The 20928-nt window shown below is 30.2% G+C and overlaps 1 protein-coding gene across 1 annotated transcript in view; it reads left to right on the plus strand.

The window, feature by feature from the left end:
• Positions 1-93: 93 nt before the first annotated feature.
• Positions 94-20928, plus strand: part of LOC129958365 (isobutyryl-CoA dehydrogenase, mitochondrial-like) — a 38504-nt gene continuing 17669 nt past the window's right edge. Inside the window, exons 1-4 of the mRNA XM_056070799.1 lie at positions 94-432; positions 551-651; positions 11308-11477; positions 17883-17992. Of these exons, the coding sequence (XP_055926774.1) occupies positions 342-432; positions 551-651; positions 11308-11477; positions 17883-17992 (472 nt within the window). The 5' untranslated portion in view covers positions 94-341. The remainder of the gene's footprint in view (positions 433-550; positions 652-11307; positions 11478-17882; positions 17993-20928) is intronic.

Below are 20928 nucleotides of genomic sequence, written 5' to 3' on the forward strand. Positions count from 1 at the left end.
TGACATTTGTTGAGTAATTATTTGGTTTAAGTTTCCAGATATATCAGAAAATTGTGATCAGCAATCCTCTTTTGTATTTAGATAACAAAAATTTTCATGGAAGAAAAGAAACCATTCAAGAAATATAATTGGAGCTGTGAAGATTTCGTGACTGATTAACTGTATCCTATGCTTTAACAGCTGGATTATATGACGACAAACATGTGAAAGAAATGTTTATTGACATTTGTATGAATGTGTCGATCTGAGTCCGCCTTTCGTCATAATTTTGCTATATATTAACTTTTGAAGACATAAATATCAATTTTAATTTTAAATAAACAATCGAATAATTATTAAACATGTTAATTCCTGTTATTTTAAAACATTGTTCAAAATTTAAATTTTTGAGATTTCCTAATTTTACTCGACATGTAGCATCGTTTTTAGATCGTGAGTATTATTAATTTATTTTTTAAAACGTAGTCTCTGCTGTTAGTAATAATGCAATTAAATCTAATAATTTTGGCAGCTTTTTTTTGGTAAGCTTTATTGAAAAATATTCTTTTAGCTGCTTTGGGACTTTCCGAAGAACAGCTGCAAATTCAAAAAATCGCTCAGGAATTTGCTTCTAAAGAAATGTTTCCTAACATGGCTGAATGGGATGAAAAGGTATTTTATTTTTCTTATTTTAGGAAGAAATATGTATATCTTAAAATGCAATGCACTAAAAATATTTCTGATTTGATTTATTTAGAAGAAATGCGATTTTTTATCTGTCTTGGAGATTTGAAATTCTTTTGTATTTATATTTGTATCATTATTTGACTCTGAGAGAATAGTATAAACCCACTTCGATTATTCTTTATAGTGTTAGGGTTTTCCGAAATAGGTTTGTTCTTCTTTATTTCATTTTTTTGAGGCTCAGCTCCAGTATACGGCCTCCGCCAAATTGGCGAGGAATGGTCATTTCTGGCTGCCGTTATCGGCGTACGTTTTCTTCTTTATGGTAACCTTAAACCTTATCTCTTAACCTTTCACCTTAACCTCTAATTTTAAATTTCATTCATTTCACACTGTACTATCCACGTGTATCAGTCGACGGCTGTTAGCCGCCGATATGAATAATTATATATTTCTATCTATTTTTAAGCATTGAAATAGAATTGTAGATATAAATGTACTGTTTATTTATTTATTTGCATTAAAGAAAGAAAAAGATAAAAGTCAAGAAAATAAAAGTTAAAATGGCATATATTTTAAAAAGCTGTAATTTATAATTCTTATTATATTTTATTTCTTATAGTAATTTTATTTCTTATAGTAATTTTATTTCTTATAGTAATTTTATTGATCTTATCTCTTGATTCCAACTCTGTGTTAGAGAGCACATTTCACTCCACTGATAATTCTCAGTTTAAGTTCATGCATCGCACAATAAAACTATTTTAATTAGATGTACAATTCAAAATTAAATGTGAATTTGCAAAGAAATTTATATTGATTATTCCTCTATAAATGAAAATGTTTAAAGGAGCACATTTAAATAATCTAAATATTTGTACTTATTAATTTTTTTTTTCTGAACCACCATAAAACTGCAGGCATGCCAATATTTTCACCTATCATTAGATTATGGGCAGTGTATTTTATATTTGAATATTATTGTCTTTTGAGAAAAATTATATCTAAAAAAAATGTAAAAGTAAAAATATTTTTTAGTTGTCATATATTGTTAATAGGGTTTCAAATATGTAGTGCATATTTCTGTATGCATTAGAGGTATTTTTAAAAATTTTTTCATTAAGATGGGGGGGGAGCATGCACATGAATAATTTACTAAATATTATGATAGACAGATAATACCATTTCTTATAACTGAAAAACCTTCTGGTTTGCTTCCTTATAATATGTGTAATTTATAACATAATATTTAGGTATTTCAGATTCTTATATCTTGCTAGATATTAAAGAAGTGCAGATTTATTATTTCAGTCATTAAATATTTGAGTTTTTACCTTACCTTTTTAATAAAACTATGTACCAAAGTAATCAATATTTTTTTGAAATTTTATTTATGATTAAAACAAACATGATGAATTCTTATGAAAGGTAGCAAAATCATTTAATAAATAATACATTAACATAGTATTTTACTTTCGCTTTCTCATAAAATAATATCATATAAAAATTAATTGCCATACTGATGGACTGATTTTGAGAATGTTAACTTCAAAAAGAAAAATGATATCAAAATACAATAATCTGTTAGATATCAAATCAGCTAGAATAGCAAAAGTGATTAATTAGTAAAAGTCCAATTTCTAATTTTAATAGTAGAACTAGGTTGGACTGAAATATTTTAAAATTTACTAAAGTATACAGAATCTTATACTATATACAAAATATAATTAAAACCTATTGTTTACATTAGGCCAAAGTGCTAAATTTTATAAAATAATTTGATTTCCTTTTAACTTTCCTAACTCACCCATCTGAAAACTCTGGACTATAAGAAGTCTAGGTTGGTGTAGTGTCAATTTACTGAGAGCCTATCATGTAATTATTCTATATATCTTTTATTACATCATGTAACACTTCTGTATATCTTTTATTATATTAATCAAAGGAATAATGAATTCATTTATTAATTTGATTGATATACTGGTATAAAATCATTATAAATCTGAAAATAGGAGAGAGATATTTGTTCAGTTTTGAAACAACTCATTTAAAGGTAATATGTGTTTAAAATTATACATTAACTTTTTTTATATAAAAGAAGTATAAAGACCAGACATGCGAGCTTGTGCACTGCCTGTTTTGGAAATTATTGGATTGATCCTTTCTAATTTATTGAATGCATATTCTATTTTAAAGCTACATGTAGAGTATTTTGAGATAGTCTTCACAATTTTGAACCATGATAAATATGTATGATGACACTTGAACAGATATCGGTTTTTCATAGTTCCCACAACACTAAGAGGATACTAGACCTATTATATTATACTAAAAGCAAAATTTTATTTACACAAATACACACAGCAAGTAAATCTAGAATAAACAGTTTATTTACATTACCTATATAGAAATTTTATATAATTCCCATTGTGGAGTTCTCTCTATCTAGCAATGAAATAAATAATCATATTGCTGAGTAACAGTGAGTTTCACTGCATCAAGTTAAAGATCAAAGGCTGAGTCACCTCTGCTTCTAAAATCTGGAAAGTTCAAGTCCAGGGCCATTCTCTAAAAATAGTTACCTATTACACCTAAATTAAATGTCACTGTAATCATAATTGTGATATCATTTTTTCAGTGGAGTTTCTAGTTTCTACATCTAGCAATAAAATTTTCTAATAGTGGCAGATTTGAATTTTGTTTTAGAAAGAACACTTGCTTGTATTTGAAAGTTTTTAAGCCTAATTTTTCTATATAGCTTGTAACTTTTTTTTTTTTTAATAAAGTTATTTTTCTTTTTTCCTGTTTAATGAATATATTTATTTGAAGAATGTACAGCCAACTGCTAATAAAAAAATGTGAATATATTTAGAGGTAATTATATTTTTCTCAACAAATTTTATTTAGTTGTTATTTGTTATGTTTGTCCCAAAATTTGTTGCTCCCTCCCCTTCTTTTTAAATTACAAATAGTACTTCTAGAATTTTTAGTTTGTAATTGTCTTAATTTGTTAGCTAGTTTATATGAATTATTTCAAATTGTTAATGCAGTTCTATTTATTAATGATTTAGAGCTGTAACCTAATATAACTTATCAGATGTAACTAATGTAACAAATATTATTGTTATGTTAGTCAAATTATTTTTTACTCTTTAAAATAATTTAACTCTTATAAAATTACAAAAAGTTTTGCTAATATATTTTTAAAAGTTAAACTTTTTTTGTCAAAAATCAAAATAGTAGGATCAAGTGCAGCATAGAGGAAATGAAAGAGCCATGCTAGACAAAGTGAAATAAAAAAAGTTTGAAGGCGAAATAAAATTAAAAAAAAAAAGTGCTTTAAAACTAGAAAAAGGGGATGAAAAAAAACTTAAAAAAAGGAACCAAAACAACAAAACTGAGAAATAGAAAGATTAGAGCGAAAAAGGCAGAGTCTTCCTATAAGACAACAACCAACTTCTAGAGAACAACATTAGATAAAGCAGTAAGAGAAGTTAAGAAGGCTTTGTCTTCTAATCCAAAGAAAAAGTAAGCATTTGTGAAGAAATTGGGTACAAACAAGTGACTTTATTCCATCTATTATGTTTGAGAAGAATGGCCTTTTAAAAGATATCACTGAATGTGCGAAAACCTTTTTTATTTTCAAGGCAATTGTATCATGACAGTTTCCTGCAACAAAAATAAGTTTAATCCATTCGAAATATAGAGACCAATCAATTCTCCATTGGATCAGCAAATTTGCTACTACTCATTTTGTGACAGTTTTTATGACAAAATGTGCAAGTGGAAAAGGAACAATATCAAAACTTCATTGACTTAATAAATTGCAACAAATATAATATTAATAGAATGAAATAAATTAAAGCAACTATCCATCACAAATTAGAAAATTCACTGAAAAATAATTGGATTTTGTATTAAAACCAATTTATATGAATCAGTGAAGCAAACGAAAATTAGAAGAAAATATTTTTGACACCAACTATTTCAATAAAATGCTGATTTTGCAATTAACAATCCTCTTGAAGCATATTCATTGTATGTTTTAACAAGCAAAAGAGTTTTAAAAAAAAGCAAACAGATAGTTTTATGTATGGACAATTGTTAATGCAGATTTACTTCTTCCAAACTTATGAAATAAAATACTATAATGAAGCCATGACTGCCCTTTGGAAGACAAATCAAGACGATCGGTGATAATATAGCTGTAATAATATATTTCAAATGTGCTGCTGATGAAAATTTAGAAATGAAATCTCATGCAGATATATCTTATTGCTACACATTTTTGCCCCTGTGAAAATGTTCAATCAATAAATCATTGAATTAATTTGAACCAACAAATCATTGAAAACTTGTTTTGTCAGGACCTATTGAATCAAGTGGAAATTTGCCATTATCCATCAAATATGATACTAAAAAGTTACTACTGCCCTCTATAAAAGAAATTTAAGAAATAGCTTCATTTATATTAAAATTTATTTATATCAATTCTTCATTTTTAAACATTTTTTTTTTTTTTTACTGATGGTCCAACTGTTATGTTAGACACATCACTGAAATAATAAGAATATCAATAAATAATTGTTATTGATTGTTAATCAATCCTAAACTGTCTTGTTACAAACGTAACATTTCCATGTATTGTTGTTATTATTATTATTACAGATTTTTTTATTATTAAAATTTTAAAAACTTAGTGCTAAATTTAAACTATTTTTTAATGTGGTAAATTTAATTTAATTTGTTTAAATCATTAGCTTTTAAAATAATTTCTTCATAGATAAGTTTCACTGATAATGTTACATGAAATATATGGGTAATAAGTTTTCCTAGAGATTATTTAGGAATGTTTTGTCTTTACAGCTTGTTAAAAAATTTTTTATTGTAATGTTAGTCACAATGGAATGACCCTCCATTAGGTCTATCTAGCCCATTTCTTGCTTTCTGAAGTTCATATCCTATGGGCGATGTTTTACGTTTATTTATTACACTTTAGGAAGGCATCCGCATCATAATTACTACAACACCTTTTAAGCTAGCTATTTAGCAACTGTTTCCTCTATAGAATAAGACAGTTCATAACCCCACAAGTACAACAAATGTATCTTTCAGGGATCTTGTTACTTCTTTTCTTCTATAGTTCACATTTGATATACATTTGTCTTATTAATTGCCAACCTGTCATTTTCTCCGGAGAGATTTGAGGCATATTTCCAAAGTATTGACACATATTTTGCCTTGATTCTGCATACAGTCAATATGCATGTTGCTGACGCATCCCATGACTGCTGACTAGTGTTTGTGTTTTTATGGTGTATCATACACACAAGGAATTTTCTGTGTGTACGAACACTCTTCCCTCCTCTCTCAGAGTTGTAGACTTCCCCATCAAACTACATTGATCTTACTTCCCTGTTGTAGTCAAGCCTTTTTCTAATCAGCTACTGTAAAACTTTTTAAAAAGTAATTGTGCATTTTTGTAATGATATTTCTCTTGGGCATAAAATACAGATTGTTTAAAGAGGTTTGCTTTACAAATTAGAATAGAAAATAGAAATCATTAAAATTAAAGATAACTTCATCCTGTTGCTTTTGTTATTGAATGATAGTTACTTAAACTAAAGTTTCAAAGTAATTATCTGCTGAATAAGGGATAAATTATCTGAAGCTCCAATTATGAATTCTTCATGAATTTAGGATTAAAACTGCAAAGGGTTTGAAAAAGAATGTACCTTTTTAAAGGAAATATTCTTCAGACCTCTGATGTGATATTAGAATCCTTTATATACCAAGAGTAAAGTAATATACCAAATTATTTTACCTACCTTACAAATATTCAAAATGGGTACCCTCCGTGACGCGGCATATATCTAGTCATTTTCTTCCATACCTTATCAATCTGTCTCTGTAACTGCAGCAAAGGCTTCTGTGATGTGAAAGGGTATCTGAATGAATATTTCCCACAGCGCTGAATAGGTCTCACTGGTTCTGATGATGAAGCTTTGTTAAGATAGTCTCCGAGATCTCCAGACTTGACATCACGTAGTTTCATTCTATGTTTTTTTTTTTTTCTCAATCCTTGTCTCACCATTGTCTCGAGATCTGACAAAACTGGGAGAGCAGATCACAGAAGCCTTTTCTGCTGTTACCAGAAACATACTGATTCGGGTATGAGAGGAAACGGATTATCGACTAGATTTACCGTGTCACGAAGGATTGAATCTTTGAAAGGTAAGTAAAAAACTAAAGACGCGATAAAAATAATATACCAATTACCTTACTTCTGCTATATAAAGTATTCTAATATTACATCTTAACTCCTGGAAATATTTTTTTGAAAAAGATGCATTCTTTTCTGAACTCACTGTATTGTGAACGGATCGAGAATAAGAATTCAACTTATATGCTACTACTAAACTTAAAATCCATTTACTATTTTCAGGGACATGGTGAACATCTCACTTTTTGAAGGAGGGTTGAGTGAAACAATAAAAATGCCTTCTAGTAATGAATACTGTCGACTAAAAAAAAAAAAAAAACGTGTTAATTTATAAACGTAATCGCTTACTGTGAGATGTAATATGATTTTCGATTTATTTTATTTATACTGAAAATGTTAAGATTAATTTGTACAAAGTCTGTTACTGCACTATATACGATCGAAGAGCTTAAAGAATGTTGAGATAACAGTGGTATGAAAAGTTTCAAAAGTATTTAGAAAAAAATATACTGCAAAAATAAGAAAAAAGATTCTTGAATTATAATAAACACAAAAAACTTCAAGGTACAACTTATTTTTATAAATGATAATAGATTTTATGGTCCTTTTCTTTAATGCAAATTTTAGTTTCCAGCTTTATTTTACGAAATTTTCATTGATGCCATTTGCTTGTAACATCTCGAATGTCAAACTTATCACCATGTCTTTTAAAGAAAAGAGCAACATTAAAAGAAAGTTTTGGAAAAATTCTTTGAGGATCTTCAGGTTATTGATAAGGTCACCGTAACATCCATACTCAAATATAACGCAGCAGTCCCAAGAGATTGGTATCTACTTCCCACTCTACAAAACAGTAGACCTTTACAGATATATAGATAGTTAAATTATCTCCTTCTCTTTTCGTATTTCACCATATACGAAATTGCAAGTAACGTCTTTGCTATAATTTCGGAATTTAAGTAAAAAATGAATTATAAGTAGCTGGAAATTCTCTAATTCAGATCATTAGTTTTCACCAAAGACTTTGATATGCTGTTTTAGTACATTAAATACAGTTATGTGTTGAGTCCACATACTGTTTTAGCAAGCTTACAGCTAAAAATATTTTTTTAAGACATCCTTTCTCTCTCTCTCTCTCTCTCTGCCTCTTTTCAACTATGGATATGACGGATAGATTCAAGTCATAAGAAATCGGAAACATTTATTAAGTTTATGAAATATTAACGGCTGTCTATGGATATAACAGATGGAAGAAAAAAGCTCATTCCAAGCGGATCAAGTAATTTATTAAGGCCATGAAGACGGAAAGAGGAATAGAGGAAAACCGCTGACCTCGTAAATTGAAGAAAATGTCAAATGCATGCGGTCCTTTTTGATCTCCAGTCATCAGTTGGGATGTTTGCTCACAAACTAAATTTGGAAAAATTATCAGTGCACATAATTCTTGTAAAATATTTGTCCAGAAATCATCTCTTACATATTCATTAATGATTGGCATGAATTTCTCATTGCCATTTATTATGACCCCTTCATATTCACCAGACTTAGTCTCACGTGTTATCGTTTTGCTCTTGAAATGCAAATAGGTCGTATGAAGCAGTTCTGGACAGTATGAAGACAATAAAACGTGGAACGATTCAGCTGAAAAGCCTTATTTTTGAGGACTTTTTGTGTTGTTTTGAATTATGGAAACGGGCAGGAGGACAAATGTATTATTGCAAATGCCTATTATTTTGAGGGAAAAAAGAAATGATCCAAAAATTTGTAAAATAAAGTTTTTTAAATTTGCATATTTAAATGACAGACTGCAATATAATCTTCTCGGTTATCTCATTCTTTGGTTACTGAAATTGAAAATTGTTATCTACATATTTTTGTAACTATACATTTCCAACAAAGAAACTATTTACAACAATTCATGATTTTATATTATAAGTTATCAGTCAATGAAATGCAACTGAGATTGATAAATCTTAGCTGTTTTTTTATTAATATATTCTTTAATCCCACCTATAACGAATCTACATATAATAGATAGGGCTTTAGGCAATACTTGGCAATATTTAAAGGACCTGTGAAAAATAGCGAACTGATGATAGGTAAGAATGAAGACTTTCTATGGGGCGTACTTGTCAATATTGCTGAATTACCGTGGGCAAGTTTAGGCCATGCGTCTTCTCTGTTTTTTTTTTTTTATTCATGTATAAAAGTGTATTATTGATCTGAGAGGAAAAAGTTCGTTTATTGGGAAAATACATAATAAAAAAAACTTTCCTCTGTTGAAGCTTTCGCCTGTTTTAAAAGTGTGGTGGGGAACGCTATGAAAATGTTATTTGCTGTAATGACACAATCATTGATAGAAATACTAATGACTCCTTCTTTCTCGAAACCGAATGAATTTCATTAAAAATAAATCAATTATTTAAAAAATATATTTTCTTGTCAAATAATAATTTTTTTTATTTTACTTTTTTTTTGAAAATTGTGCTTTTTTTTTTTTTTGTACAATCATTAATTCTAAGTCTAGTTAAAGTTAAATTGGTAAAAAGTCTGATTTATTTTTAAGCAAACAATAGAAAGACCGAATTCATAAATTTCAGAAAACACAGTTTTTGGCTTGTTGGCAATGTGCTTACATCGGAAACTAAGGGCCGTGGATTCAAAACCTTATTTCATTGTGTTGCATATCCGGCTACACTATGCCACACAGCTCAATATGCCCTTTTACGTGATTCTGGTGTTCTCCAAAACTATATCTGGCATTAATGCAGTTTGCATCCCGTGATAGAATTGCCTTTTATTGTTTGTTATCTGCACAATTTTAAATATTGAGAAACGTTCTTGATTATTAATTGTTGAGCAAATATTATTTAACTGAAAAATTATTCTGCTTATGAGAACTTACGGACAGTGCTAGAAAATTAGTAATCGTAATTTACTGCAAAAAAAGAAAGTGCTGTTCACTGGATCGTGCTTTGTGAAAAGAATTTTATTAGAAAAGAAAGTTATATTGTGGTGAGAGAGAAGGAATCAGTTTTTTTTTTTCTCTCTCCTTTATTTCTAAAGGAAGCACATACTTAAAAAGAGCGTAGCTAAAAGTTTCGGAGTAAGATAGCAAATGCTCTTTTTTTTTTTTTTTTTTTTCCTTCCCCCTCATAATTCCAGACTGACGCAAATAGTACTTTTACATCGCTTCGAAGTAGTAACAGTCGTCCTTATATCTATCATATTTTGCTTCAGTTTAGAGAACTCACTTTGTTGACTGATGCTCAGTTTCTAATATTTGTTTATAAATTCTGCTTCATCTATATTGAATTATTTTTCGTATTTATGAAAGGAAGTATTTGTGTGTGCTTATTTACATACGTGTCGGCGATATTCAGACAAGTCTATCATACTTACAGTCTTTAAATTTGGCGTACAGGTAGCCTCAATGATGATTCGCATCTCGAAACTGCATTGTGAGCAAGTGAAGTCAGCTGGGAGCACTTAATGATCCCAGCTTATGAATGATCCCAATGATGAAGTATTCCATCGTGATTCGTGGGGGTTTGTAGCGGAGCATGGAGGGGGGGGGGGTGTAACCTCTTGGTTATTTTTATGTGATTTAAAATCTTTCAAACTGTCTTTGATAGTGTCTAAATATTTAAAATAATTGTCAAAACCAAACAATCTAAATATTTAAATTAATTGGTCAAACGAAAGAACTAGTTCCCCTGCCACATACAAATGCACCAATTTCTTTAATTTTTTGTCATATGAAAATAACGGCATTTGAATAAATTATTAGTAGTCTCATCTCCTCCACGAATTTAATTTTCGAAAGAAATCTCTAAAACATTACTTCGCTGTACATTGTCTAAATGAAAAAAATTGCGAATTAGTCCGCAACATCATCAACTTCACCGATTCCGCCAATTTTTTATTTCATATGAAAGCTCATGACCCAGATACACATTATCAAGAATTGTCTGCACTCTCAGCCTTTGTATTTGACTGATACCGTGAAATAAAAGAGCGAGCCTCCAGTTCAACAACAGGGCTGATTCGTCGTCAGTTAGTTTCGCCTTGTTGCAAGCAAGCGTTTCCATTATAATTAAGCGTTTTCCATTCACACTGTAAACAGATAAGCCCTGGAATTCTCAGTATCGTGTAGGAATTAGGGACGTCAATATCATTTTATCAGTCAGTTTTTTTTTTTTTTTTTTTTTTCATATATTGTGTTACTACTGCTATGAATGAAATGCAATGTAAGATTTTTAATATATTTGGTTTGTCTTGTTACTCTTCATTTCTGTTTTCAGTAACAGTGCAAGAGTTCGCAATACGCAGCTTATATTGATGTTTATGTTAAATTTTTGATTTAAGACGAGAGGATTTTATTTAAGATTTTAATCTTACGTTATTTTTTATTATTCTAGGAAATTTTCCCTGTCGAAACATTGCGAAAAGCTGCTTCTCTTGGCTTCGGGGCTATTTATAGTTCAGAAAAATATGGAGGTTCTGGCATGACACGTTTAGATGCCTCAATAATATTTGAAGCTTTATCTCGGGGCTGTGTCAGCACAACTGCTTATATAACTATACATAAGTATGTAAAATATGAATATTCATAAAAATTTTTATTGAAGCATTTTAATTACTATTTAGTTTACAAATTTATTGCCAGTTTTTTATTTTCAGTTTCCTATGATACGTTTTCAACAACTTTTTAAATTATTTCCAGAGTAAGCATAAGGCTGATTTTCGATTGGCAGAATTACGGAAAATTCTATAAATTGAAAAGCAAGTTATAATTTTGTTATAAAAATGTTCCTTTTTTTTGTTATCGATGCCTCTGGGGAAATATTTCTTGATGGATCTTTGTAGTGTTATATACTGCACCATTATTATTATTATTTTTTTTTTGACATAACAATTTTTTGTTATTTTTGGAGCAACCATAGAGTTTTGAAAGTTTTGGTTTAATGTATTATTTCATGACTCTTTTATTTTAATCAGCTGAGTAGAGTTTAATTTTTGTAAACTTCTTTTTTATTTTACTGTTTTACTTAAAAGCGTTCTGCGGATGTCAAACTAAAAGATTTAATAGTGAGCATGAAACTTATCCAAGGAAGCAGCTACTTCATATGGTAACCTGACACCAGTGTGGCAGCAGAATTATCCTGATAGAAAATTCTATTACAAGATTATAAAATCAATTTCCAGTGTATTTTGGAAATCTTTTCTTTCCATCTGCATCTGATAAACAATAGAGTGCATTCGAGCCGGCCAACTGTTTGGTGGAAAATGCATTCAAATGCGATCATTCTGAAATACATTTTGCTGTTTTCTATGCATTTTGAATGTATTCCACCGTGTGTTATCTGTCCTCATCGTTATTACATTTTCCCGTTATTTTGTATAACTTGCTTATATCAAATGGACTTGTAAATTTATCTACTTCAACTAAATAGAGTAACTTTTAGTATAATGTCCAGGAATAACTAACTATTGTAATCCTAACTATCATGTCCAGGAATAACTGTTCTACTAATCGTAATTATAAACAAAATATGCCTAAACACAAATGATCTTACAATATTTTTGTGAACACACTATATAATAATTAAATGTTGTCTTATGGAGTTAGAATTTAGTTAAAGTTGTCGGGATAAAAGAGTATATTTTTTACATACATGCCTTATTACATACCTTAAGTATGTTTTCGTTATTCTAATACATACTTCTGATGTAAAAGTTTCAACAAAGATGAATTTTGTTTAACTTTCTGCTTCTCATAAATATTCTAAAAATTAATTTTTTCTATTACAGGAGAAAAAAAAAGTGCAAATTTACACTTGCAAATGAAAAGATACGAAGCTTTTTGTCAATAATATATTTTTATAATGTAACAAGTGTAAGCTATTTTCATCCATTATTCTGTTCTGTGTTTGTAATTAGTACATTCGCATTAAGCTTTTTTTTCCTTGCAGGCTTTGCTTTTTATTTGAATGCTTATTTATTCTTTATTCTTTTACTTTTGTGGAAAGAGAGGCCGTAAAATAGCATGAAGTGTTTTGAATCTTCTTGCGAATAATCTAATGGGTAAAATGTTTGAAAAATCGATGCATGCTCTTTGTGGAATATGTAGTTTCGATTTCTAAAGGGGAAAAAAATAAAAAAATAATCTACAGGGAAAGTTTCACCACTCGAGTAATTAATATATATTATACAAGTAACGCGTATTAATAATACTCGAAGATTGCCACATCTCAGGGGCAACTTTTAAAGGGGCAATTTTGTAAGAATAAATTTGAAAATCTGATGTACTATTTTCCTTTAGTTTTGGGTTTACGTTTGATATATTATTTCTTGTACACTGCTGTTGCCCTTTAGTTCGGTGCCGCTTGTTCCGCAGTGGCAGTTACATCTTGAACTTGTTGCTGTGTAGCAGCTTTACATCTGCTGCTTAAGTGTACTATTAAATTCAAATGGTTTAATAATTTCCCACAAGTTTATTATTTTCATCAATGCTATTCTTGACTATTAACTGCCGCATTTCCGATAGAATGCACTCGCACTGATCCCCAGATCATATAGCGGTTTACTAATGAAACTTATTCATATAAAGTAATTTCCAAAAAACAAAACAAAAGAAATAAACAAATAAAAGTTCATCTAAAAATAGTGATCTCGCTCTTTGCATTTTCTGATATCTTTAGGTGGTTTTTCACGGAATACTGTTATGCAAATTTGTTCGGGGTCAAAATCCCCCCCCCCTCGTCCTGGAATCGATTTTTAATACTAGCTTCCTTTATTTCCTTTAGAAACCAAATCGCTTATGTACTTGAATGGACCACTTATGTGTGTGCAAACTATTTCGTCCTGGTGTTAGCCGACTACAGAGATCAGAACACTTTATGATATTTTATGACTACTCAGTTATACTATTAACTGTAATATTTTCTGCATATCTAATGCAAATTTTCTAAATAAATTTTTGTGCTTGGGTTTAATTAAAAGTTTATTTTGTTAAATATAGATAGTAGCGTAGCGATAAATAGTACTGAGAGTTTGTAATTGATTTTTCGTCCCTCTTCCATTCTTATTCGTCAAATTCTGGTTTTGAAATCTTAAAATAAACACGAAGATATTGTCTTCAAGGTGTCAACAACAACTGACATTTATACCCCTCTTGTTCTGTCCTCACTATGTCACTGATAATAGAGATGATTGCTTTCTAATAAATGTTCTTTGTTTTGCTAGAACTGGTAACTTTCCTCAATCTGGTATGAACTTCGGTTAAAAAAAATTATTTTCTTTTAGTTATTATTTTTGATCTATTGCGTGAAATAGGTTATCTTAACTTTTATCCTTTTACAATACGTTTTTTCGAAATTCCTTAGGTAAATTGGATACGCTTTCGAAACTAGTAAAAATGTAATTACTGAAGTTCTTTATACTTTAAAACTTCTTAAAATGTAAGAAACATCCTTTTCTCCGTAAGTCTTTTGGGTCTTTACATCCTGAGCTCCATATCTTTCCTAAATCTTTGTTTGTATTCATTTATCTACCCCTCCCCCCAATACAGTAGACACTGTTTCTTTGTCAGCACCTACTTGTATGACTGGGAAATGCCTACTCATGCTATATGTGAGAATGTTTCTTATGTCTCTTTTTAAAATAGGAATTCTAGTAATTTTATTTAGAACTAGAATTCTTCATTAAAATTTCATGAAGATATCTAAGATAATGGAAAAAAATGTATAGATATTTAAAATTCGCTGGCGCATTTTGTGATAATTATGGTGTCTCCTGTAACAGAAATCTAAACTCTGTTACATGTATCCGTAATTTTATTCCAAAATCTGCATCTAAATTTTTAAAAAAAAGTATTAAAATCTTAACAGGCCATAATAAAGGATAAGATATTCTTTTTGAGGTGTTAACATAGCATCATCTTTTCCGAATTATGTAAGGAATATTGCCCGATAATATATATATCTATACAGGGTGGTGCCGAATTCGACCGACAAATTCAGAGAGGTGATAATAGGCATTAATAGGATAAAGAGTCGCCATACAACATAGGGTCCCAAACGACGTTTAGTGGGTGAAAATCGCAAACAATATAAGGAGTCGGAGAACTGTTGGAAACTGTAAAAAATTAATAAAAAAAAATAATAAATGATGTTTCAACTATGAATTTTTTAAGTGAAAGCACATTCTTAAAAGCTTTTTTTTTTTTTTTTTTTTTTCCATATAGGTAACATGTGGATTTGATGATCTAGGGGGTCGTAAATTACTGAAAACGAAAAAGATTTTCATATTTACAATAATATTAAAAATTGAAGAAAATTGAAAGCTTGAAAATGTAAGGAATTTTATATTCTATAACTGATATAAGTGTGTAGTGGGAAAACTCGGGAGTTTTAAAGATATTCAAGAAAAGCTAAAATGAGAACCAGGAAACATCGCTGCAACATCAGTACCGATGTTCGCAGAGAGCGTTGTCAAATCCAAAAGATAAATTCAGAGCAGGGATAATAGACATTAAGTAGATAAAAAATTACCAGAAAACAAAGGTCGCAGGTAACGTTTTTCAGTGAAAATCGCAAATCGGGTAGAGTTCTCACGCTGGACGCTTGATGCCATACAGGAAGATGCACACTTTTCTGCTAGAGTTTTATTATCAGATGAAGTCTTCTTTTCGTGAGAAGGTGCCTGAAACACGCACACTGCGAATATTTGGTAATTCGAAAATCCCCACATCACTATCTCGTCGAACGTACAACACAAGTTTGACATTAACATCTGGGCAGGAGACCTATTGGAACAGTATCTTCTGCCCGGACGCCTCAGCGGCACAAAGTACCTAGTTTTCTTGCACACGTTCCTCCGGATTTACTGCAGGGAGCACCGATAACTGTACGCCTGAACATTTGGTTAATGCTTGTTGGAGCACCAGCACAATTTTTTTTTTTTTTTTTTTTTTTTTTTTTTGCATTCGTGAAATCTAACTTGTTGCTTGCGAATGAAGTTTAACGACCATCAATTCTGCAATGTCCATTAATGAACATTTGTTCGTTGGTTTTATTTTTTCTCTAACGCATGAAAAATTTACACGAGGAGGCTTCTTCTCGACTACCTTGTTCCTAATCCTCGCATTCATAGGGCCATTCTCATCATAAGACTTATTGTCTTCATCTGTTTATGTTCATCTGTTCAACATCTGTTTTTGTTATTTTCACTGAATAAACGTTACCAGCCTTCCTATGTTTTCTGATAATTTTTCATCTACTTAATATCTATTATCCTTGCTCTGAATTTATTTTTCGGATTTGACAACGCTGTCTGCGAACATCGGTACTGATGTTACAGCGATGTTTTCTGGTTCCCATTTTAGCTTTTCTTGAATATCTTTAAAGCTCCCCAGTTTACACACTATACGCTTATAACAAATCATAGAATATAAAATTCCTTACATTTTCAAGCATTTATTTTTTTTCAAGTTTTAATAATTTTGCAAATATGGGTTCTAAACTACTTTTTCGTTTTCTGTAATTTACGACCCCCTAGATCATCAAATCATCATGTTACCTACAAGGAAAAAAATAATTTATTTCAATGTGCTTTCACTTTTAAAAAAATTGATAGTTAAAGCATCATCTGTTATTTTTTTAATTAATTTTTAATGGACTCCCTATATTTTTGTGATTTTCACCTACTAAACGCCGTTTGGGACCCTATGTTGTATGGCGATTTTTTATCCTCTTGATGCCTACTATCACCCTTCTGAATTTGTCTCTCGAATTCGGAAACACCCTATATATAAAATCCTTCATTCCCATATTATTCATTCAAATGTTTATTGAGGAATGTCGTTATATTTTTTCATTGTATATTTATAGAAAATGTTTATTGGTCTTATTTTGGAAATCTTATAATATTAAAGGGTCATTCCAGAACGCAATTGCTGGACACAAAACAGGAAATGAGCAAACAAAATATTTATATTTATTCAATGAGTATTTCCAAGTTGTCGAGTTTCATTCAAAATCTCTTTCAGAGACTCATTTGAAAGTGAGCTTATTATTGATTTTTGCAGTTCGTACATAAAAAATAATTTTGACAGAAGAGCATGAAAAAAAAAAAAAAAAAAAAAACTTCACGTCACAACATGTGCGATAGTCGTTTTCTATATATATTCATCTGTAGTTATTTTCAAAACGATGAAAAAGTGGGTCTTACCTGACTGTGTCAAATCATTGCCAGAAGACTACTAGACTTCGGATTTACTGGTTTCTTTGTCTGGCAGATTTCTTCTTTCGCTTAAAACCACTGCCATTCCTATGAGATACAAAAATTTTGTTTAAACTTAACTGTTAGACATTTCTTATGTTGCTTTAAAAAGAATTGAATGATCCTCCTTTTTGAATAATTATGTTGTTTGAAAGTTTTGTTCTTTATTCCAGATGGAAAATTCGTATGATAGTTCTTTGTTCTTAATTGCTTTGAGAATTTTTTTCCATGTTAAGGCAATAAAGAATGTATGTTATATTGTATATTTCATTTATCTTGTTGTAATAACATAATGTAAATGTTATAAACAAAGTTACTTTATGTTGCTTTATAATTTTTTGCATATTTATTATCCTTGCCTACTTTCAAATTCAATTTAGTGTGTTTTATGTTAGCATTTCATGTATTCTTTATTTACCTTATTTTTCATACATTTTTGTTTATTTAGATTTGCATAGAAAATTCGTCTGATCTTGATCTACTTTAATTTTATATATATATATATATATATATATATATATATATATATATATATATATATATATATATATATATATATATATATATATATATATATATATATATATATATATATATATATATGTTACTGTGTAGATATTTTTTCTTTATTAATCAATCCATTTTTTGGTTTTTTTTTTTTTTTTTTTTTTTTTGGCTTCAAAAGTTTTCTGAATTGAATTATAATTTTTAGCATGGCTGTATGGATGATTGATCAATATGGTAATGAAGAACAAAGAGAAAAGTGGTTGCCCAAACTTTCAACAATGGAACATTTTGCATCATATTGCCTTACTGAACCAAGTAATTTCTTTTTATGTTTGTTTGATAATAATAATTTATGAGGAAAAATCAGTTTTCTAACTCAGAAAAAGACTGTTTCTAATTTTTTATGGTGTAGTTAAATCAAATTTCACATTAAAAGACAATTAGAAATATTTAAATTAATAAACATTTGTATTAAATTTTATCTAAATAAAGCAAATTAAACTGAATAAGCGTAATTCATTCGGTCAGAACAAAATGTGATTTGTTGTCAAACTGTCGTCTTTGTAGCAGGGATTTTCTATCGCTCAGTAAAAAATTTTCTGCTTTTGCATCATTATGCTAAAAGCATGTCTTATCTATTTATATCGTGTCTACAAGGAACATTGAATAGATAGACCTCTTAGTGATTCATCACGAAGTTGCATCATACATAATTTCTCACAGCATCTTTTGTCATTAGTACTTGCAGAGGCGTTGGCGGCTCTTAAAATCACATTTTGCAAATCGTGATCAAGCAAAAGTGCGTTTTATGCGTTAGCATTAATTGTGATAAATTAGGCTTTTGTATTAAACTGATGATGCTGTATGTTTTTGTAAGTCACGTCTTTCTACAATTACATATAGTTCTCGAAGAAGGAACGTTAGCTACGAATTTTGACTCTAGGCGATCCTGTAATTAGTGTCATTGCATCGTGCATTGTCTATTTTACAGAAGCACTTTTGAGAATATATCTGTCAGTGTTATGAAGTTACTGGTAGGGTTAAGACCTTAATTGACGTTGAGAAATATTTGCTTATTAGACGTTGAGAAATAAGTGTTTCGGTGTCAAAAATCTTCATCGTTTCTCCATTCGTTTCTTTTAATATCAACAAGTTCTCAAAATTTAATAGTTTATTATGTAGTAAAAACATAGGCAACTCTCTTTTGCAATACAGGCTTGCTACGAAGAGTTGTTTTGTTTAATCAAATAATATGAATTTAACATATATCAACAGTTTAAGTAAAATATATGAATGTTTGTTGTTTCTTATCTCCCTTGGATTGAACACCAATTCAAACCAAGTCCAAGAGATCGAATAGCATGATAAGATTGTAAACTGACTCCCCCTCATTCACCAGCTGTTTCACAGAGGCGCCAATACATTAGTGATATGAGGGGGAGAAGCATCAGCCAAGTAGTGGCAAGGGGTATACATCTTTTGGCCTCTGATGAAGAAAATACTTTTTATATGGCCAGACCTTAGCCTATATAAGAGCGTTTAAACTCTCCTTGGACTGGTGCACGCCAGAGACAAGCTTGGACACCTACCGGCATAAGTCAGGCTCTGGGGGAATCCTCCATTTCGTTTTAGTTCTTAGTTTAAACAATGCGTGGATCTCCGCGGCCTACAGTCTAGAAGAGAGGAGATTTGGACTTAGACTTCCTGTCTTGACCAGATCGTCTGCAATTTCATTTAAGGGGATATCCACATGAGAAGGGATCCACTGTATGCTCACTGACCCGGTCCTTGCGAATGTAGTTGATTTGAAGATAATGTCTTGGCCCATCTTGTCATGAATGTGTGAGATTCCTTTAAATATTGTATTGAGCCTTTTGCTGTCTGTGAAGATTCAAATTTTGGAATTATCAGTCTGCAAAACAAGGTCCAAAGCTTTGTTAATAGCAAGAAATTCAGAATTGAACTGTGGTCTGGGTTTCTAAAACAATGCCTCGAATCCCCTCTACTTGATTTTAAAAATATTCCACTTCCAGTTCTACCAGACTCCATTTTGCTTCCATTAGTGTAGATTTTCAAGTCTTGATCGGGGATATCACCAATGACCTCGAAGGCGCAACAACTCTGGATGTTCTCTGTGTTTTGTAAGATTAAATCCCAAGTCTTCTTTAACCATTATGTTCATTTTGTATAGTATACCATACATACAACTTTATAAAAATATACTTCAAAAATATAACTTTAAATAAAATATATTAAATAAAATATAACAATAAATAACTTTAAATAAAATAATTAAATAATAAAATATTAAATAATAAAAATATCAACTTCATAAAAATATCAACTTTATAAAAATATACTTTATAAAAATATTCTTCAAAAAAGCAATCTTGTCACGATAAGGGTTAAAAACAATATTATCAAACAAAGTAGTTGGTGTCATTTGAGTAAAAGGAGTACATGGTTCAACATCCATATTCGCCAAACCCTGTTTCCACATCAAACCACGAGGAGTGTATTTTTTCAGCCTGTGATTGCTCATCCAGTTCAGTAAGAAATTTGAGGTCTTGTTATGAAGCGCAAAACTTTTCAGCTTGGCCAAGTACTTTAGGAAGTTTATCTCTCTTCGCAGAGATAATGGCTGAAGATCGGCTTTGTATAACATAATTTCATTTGAGCAGCAGTGTCTGAGACCAGTGACGATTCTGACTGCACTTAGCTGTATTCTCTCTAGTTTTTTTTAGGTTGGATGGTGCAGATACTTGATAAATCTGATATCCGTACACAAGAATAGGTAGGAGAAGAGTAATTTTGTGTGTGTGTAAGAGAAGAGTATTTTAAGAGTTTTAGCATCTACACCCCAATCCCTGCAGGATATATATTTTAAAATTTGGAGTCTCTTTCTATCTTTTTCAGCAAGTCGATTGATGTGTTTGCTGCAATTTATTTCTGTATCCAGAGTAAATCCCAAGTAAGTAGGTGCCTTGGTAGTCTCAAGAATTTATCCCTTCAGAAAAATTTTTGGTGACAATTGAATAATTGTCTATTAACTGTGAAGAGACAGCTTAAAGATTTGGTGGTATTGAAATTTAATTTGTTCTCCTCTGCAAAACATTGTACAATCGCCAAGGTATCATTGAAGGAATTTTCCAAATGGATCAAATCTATGTCAAGGTTCCAGATAACAACAACATCTGCAAAAACAATTTGGCAATGGGAATCAACTTTTTCCATCCCAGCCATAAATAGTG

Source organism: Argiope bruennichi, chromosome X1 (assembly GCF_947563725.1).
Source record: "Argiope bruennichi chromosome X1, qqArgBrue1.1, whole genome shotgun sequence".
NCBI lineage: Eukaryota > Metazoa > Arthropoda > Arachnida > Araneae > Araneidae > Argiope > Argiope bruennichi.